General features: G+C 37.8%; 1 protein-coding gene across 1 annotated transcript; it reads right to left on the minus strand.

Annotated features, from left to right (window-relative positions):
* Positions 1-1,802: 1,802 nt before the first annotated feature.
* LOC124171760 lies at positions 1,803-3,364 on the minus strand. Its single transcript, XM_046551057.1, has 2 exons — positions 3,136-3,364; positions 1,803-3,024 (listed from the first exon to the last, which is right to left on the minus strand). The coding sequence occupies exons 1-2, from the start codon at positions 3,156-3,158 to the stop codon at positions 2,457-2,459; spliced, it is 591 nt and encodes a 196-aa protein (XP_046407013.1). The 5' UTR covers positions 3,159-3,364; the 3' UTR covers positions 1,803-2,456.
* Between the last annotated feature and the right edge of the window lie 1,500 nt (positions 3,365-4,864).

Below are 4,864 nucleotides of genomic sequence, written 5' to 3' on the forward strand. Positions count from 1 at the left end.
AGTGGAAGGTTGGAATGGGTAAACGGGGAAGTGGTAGAAGGTGGGAGGGAGTCCCATTGAGGGATGAATGGTAGGTGGTATGGGGGGGAGGGTCTGTTGCTCAGTTTTCACCCCCCCCCCCCCCGCTGTTTTTTTATAGAGAGGTGAGCGCCGTGTTTAGCCCATGCCACCCACAATCTTGAGATGGTCCGCTCAAGGCTTTGGCGTCGGTTTGATTTGGAACGTATCCAGTGAAAGGCGAAGCCAAGATATTTCTTCCCTAACAGTCTTCATTTCTCCTAATTTCCTTTTGCACCTGGATGACTTGCCATCCGTTCCCATTGGCATCAAAACCTTCTTCCCTTTCTTCCTCTTTGGTTAGGCCTCGTCGACCGAATCCCATCGGCTTAGTGTGGAGGTTACGGTCGGCACTTAGCCATAACTTCAAACCGCGAGTTGATTTATTGCTTTCGCGGTGGATGTTTGCGATTGCTGCATTGTTATCCATTATCAGCTGATGTAGTCACCAATTATGTCCTTCGCTTTGCGATGGATCATGACGTCAGGAATCCGAGGCAGCGTTAATATATTATTCGGCCAATTATAATCACCTCTATCACTTTGTAAGATGATCACAAAATAAGATGTATTAAAGCTAGCATGAGTTGTACGTTGAGATAAAGAAATTAACCCATATTATCCCGGAACACATTTTTACCTATTTGGTAACTGATTTTTTGGTATGCTGCTCTATTTGTACTACTTGCTATGGGAAAAATAGTTTAAAAAATCAGAACGTCGTACTTTTGCTGGGAGAGCCCGTGTCTTTAAACACACGGTGGGATAAAGCCCAGATCAGACTTGCCTGCGATCAATGTGCGGGTAGAATGCAAAATAAAAAATACGTGAGTTCTCTACACAATTTTATTTCACAAACAACTAATAAGACATTATGTTTCACACTTATTATATGAGCCCATTTCTTTTTAAGCATCATAATTTGAAGTCATACATTTTCATGCTCAATAAAAACTTACACATTGCACATTAGAATGCATTTCTATATTTTACAGTAGTACAAATTACAAAATTTTCCATTTATATTTCGTGTTATTATAATTTTTTGTGGCATATCACTAATTGGACTGATATTTTACATGGTACTCCTTGAAGCAACAATCAGGGTGTACGCCCACATTGCACTTTTAACAAATGAACTTTGAGCTTTTACCGCAGTGACCACACCGCCGATGGGTCTTAATTTTACTTATCCAGTGATTATAACCATCAAACCTTCCATCTGTTATAGGTTGTCTCATTGTTCTTGGTGCTACTAATTTAGGCTGAGTATCACTTGACAGTAGCCCGATAACAACCTCTCTCAAAAAATCAATTTGATTGCTTTTCCGATTGTTTATTCGGAAAATATACCACAAATTAACAATGCTGCTGTTCAGACAAAATCTAAATAAAGGCCAGTACCACTTGTTTGACCTTATTTTCACTCGACACACTGCGCGCTGTTGATCAAATAAATCTACACCTCCCATGCCATGGTTATACATTTTCACAATTTGTGGCTGGCATAATTTCATATGTTTTTTATACTTTGAATTCCAACGGGTGCAGGAGCTAAGACCGAATACAGTTTTTGAATCCATGTTTGTGGCAATAGTAACTTGTGCATTATCATGCCAGCGAATGAGTGAAATGGGACTGTTCTTACCAGTGATTGCGGAGAATGCACCGCGTTCCTCCTTGCTCAAATCCACAACAGGGGTTCCTTCAATGCGGTCTTTTCTTATAGTTCCAATGCAGTTTATATTAGTTTCTTTCAGTTTTTCTAGCAATGAAAGAGAGGTAAAAAAGTTGTCTACAAATAGCTTTGAACCAGGAGGAAGGAAATCTACACACATGGATTCTGTCACTTGGGCACCGAGAGAGATGCCTTTGGGTCTGTCTGTTTTTCCTGTGTAAACACTAAATTTAAGAAGGTATCCTTTTGAAGTTGTAACACACCATATTTTGCAACCAAAACGGATGGGCTTTCCTCTAATAAATTGCTTCATTGAATGTCGCCCAAAGTATGGCTCCATACCCTCATCCACAGAAAACTCACTACCGAAGCATTCTATGATCTCGGTAATTTTTTTATTCATGTGATCTACTACAGGTCTAACTTTGTAAATCCTATCAGTGCTATCTATCTGGGTGTTATCATTAAAATGAAGGCATTTGTGAATCAAATCAAATTTATTGCGTCTCATTGATCCAGCAACTGGAGAATGGAAAGTATCTCGTTTGGTTTCCCAATACATACGTCTGAATGGAACACAACAGTAGCCAGAAAGTAATAACACGCCAAGGTATTTGTACAAATCATCCACAGAAAATTCGGCATTGGATAAACCTTTCTGAACAGCATACTTGTTTGTTTCTATACATATCATATTCACAAAATTTTCGTCCCAAACCCTCTAGAACATTTCCAAAGGACTTTTATCTAATAACTCTGGTTTTGGCTGCATTCGAACAGGCTCTAAAGGTGGCATGTTATTTGTTTTCAGAGTTAATTTTCTCCATGATCTATCTTTCTTACGGTAACTACCTGCCTCTAAATGGCTAAATTCTTTATGAGTGTTGTTGGCCGAGCAAACATTGATTGAACTCTTAGCTACTTTCCTTCTCTTGCTATGACAATTTTTCCCATTCTTTTCATTAGACCTATCAAAATCAGATCCAACCTCATTATTGTTTGAGCTTGTTGAGGAACAGTCATCAGAAAAAAGTGGTAAATCAATTTTACCGTGATTAGTGTCAAGACGTACCTCACCTAATTGGGCTAGGACACCTTTGCCTAAATCCTTTATGCACTCTGGAGTCTCACATTCTTCAGGTGCATCATCTTCATCAGAGCTGTCACCATCTCTTGCTGGAAGAATAACCACATCTACAGTGATTGCTCCATCAATTTCTCGCCCTCGTTCATCATTGTCATCCAAGTTGTAGAGTTCAAATAAGATGTCTTCTGTGTTGAGTTCTGACCTAAAAGAGATCGGGCATTTTGATTCAAAGTTCTAAACACAGCTTGAGATGGCGTAATGACACCTAAAAACTATTTTAATGAGGAAGTGAATAAATATTTGCAATGCTTACCGTTTTCTGTTGTTTGTCGACATTGCGAAGGTGTACTCAGGATCCACTGTGATGCACAGCTAACAAATGGATGAGCTAAAATAATTTCAACTAAGGAAATTTTTTGGGCAACTGCGAAGCACAGAACTTACGAACACTTGGTCTACAGCTGCCAAGCTTGCAAAACGCAATGGCAGGTACCCTTGGGTCGGTCCTTTATATATATAGTGTCTAGCCATGAGGAGCAAGAGTTACATTTTAGCGAGAATCTCAAACTAAGTACACGGATTATATTTTAGCTCTTCAACCTCATAATTATCTCAGCCATCGAGTTACAATGATTTTGAAATACATTGTGAGCAAAAAACAACTCATCTGAGACGTTTACAGACAGTTCAACAATGTAAGGCAATACCATAATTGGTTTAGGGAAGAGTAGCGGTTTATCCCACCGTGTGTTTAAACACACACAAAGTTTGCGCTTTCATTGAAGTGTTTCAATTATCTTCACGGGAAATACTTTACTAACATCATGTTTCCTCAACATTCGAATGTATAAAGGCAGGAAAAGTTTTATGTTCGCATCTGGTGTTCTCAAGAAGATGAAGGTTAAACAGTTTGCCTTTCAATTTACACATGCAGGGGTAATATTTTTTTTCAATGGTGGCCAACCTGGGGATAGTAGGCTGTAATACAAGATGTAATGAGCCTTCAGAAGTTCCAAAGAATGAGTCAAAGTAATTAGAAAATGGTTGCCTCTCAAGAGTGGCTAGAAATAATTTTTTTAATTTCCGCGTACTTGGCGTGTGTTTAAACACACGCTGGTAAAATATGGGTTAAGGACATAAATGGATGTGAGAGTGGTTGGCAATGCATGTCAAGTGCCAATGTTGATGGAAAGTGGAATGTACGTAAACCTTAAGTTTTTGAAGGCTGTATTTATGAATATAATTTGCCTAATTGGGATAAAATATTTTGATAAGTTCCGTGCAAAAACAAATATGTTTTTGGGAAACCTACATTTATCATTCGCGGATTTTCAAGACGAAGGAATGTTAATTTTTTCAATTTCAATAGCAAAATTGTAATCATAAGAATAAAAAGTGATGGTGAATATACGTTCTATTAGAGCTGTGACGAACAGCTTCTAAGTTAGTTTTTATTAAATTGTGTTTATACTTTGGAGATATCGTGTTTTTTTACGATTAAATGAAAACAAAATTGTGAATAGTAAGCTTAATGAATATTAATTTTTTATCTGGTAACACCCAACCTTCTGGTGAAAACGTTCAAACGCACAATTCCTAGATTTTTATTGCTTATTGCGTTGAAAACTCTTTGTGATAGAAAAAGGAAGCAGACTGTGATTTATATTTACTTAAATTTCTACTTCAAACAGCTGTTGAAACAGCTCTTCTTTGGTATAAATCATTACGTCTCATTCAGCTGTTTACTCGTAGATTGTTCTCATTGATTCCAAAGCAACAATTTCGCCCTGAAGATGAAATAAACCACCTGTGCCTTGGTCACGAATACAGTATTACACGGGGAAAGTAGTAATAACTATTTATTAAAATTACAGGTAATGTATTTGTGTAATTTGATAAAACAATCTAGCATTTTTCTACATTTCCATCAGAATGTATTCTGGTTTTTGTCCCTGAATGGAAAATATTAGAGAGGTTGGTTATGCATTTTAAGTGCCGGTGACGTTGGACCGTGAAGAAAACAAAAGAGGCCTATGTAAAGA

The sequence above is a fragment of the Ischnura elegans genome, chromosome X, assembly GCF_921293095.1.
Source record: "Ischnura elegans chromosome X, ioIscEleg1.1, whole genome shotgun sequence".
NCBI lineage: Eukaryota > Metazoa > Arthropoda > Insecta > Odonata > Coenagrionidae > Ischnura > Ischnura elegans.

Coding starts and splice junctions, on each gene's coding strand:
- LOC124171760 (XM_046551057.1), bottom strand. CDS start 3,158: ATGTCGACAAACAACAGAAAACG. Junction 3,025..3,135: donor TCGACAAACAACAGAAAACG/GTAAGCATTGCA, acceptor GATCTCTTTTAG/GTCAGAACTCAACACAGAAG.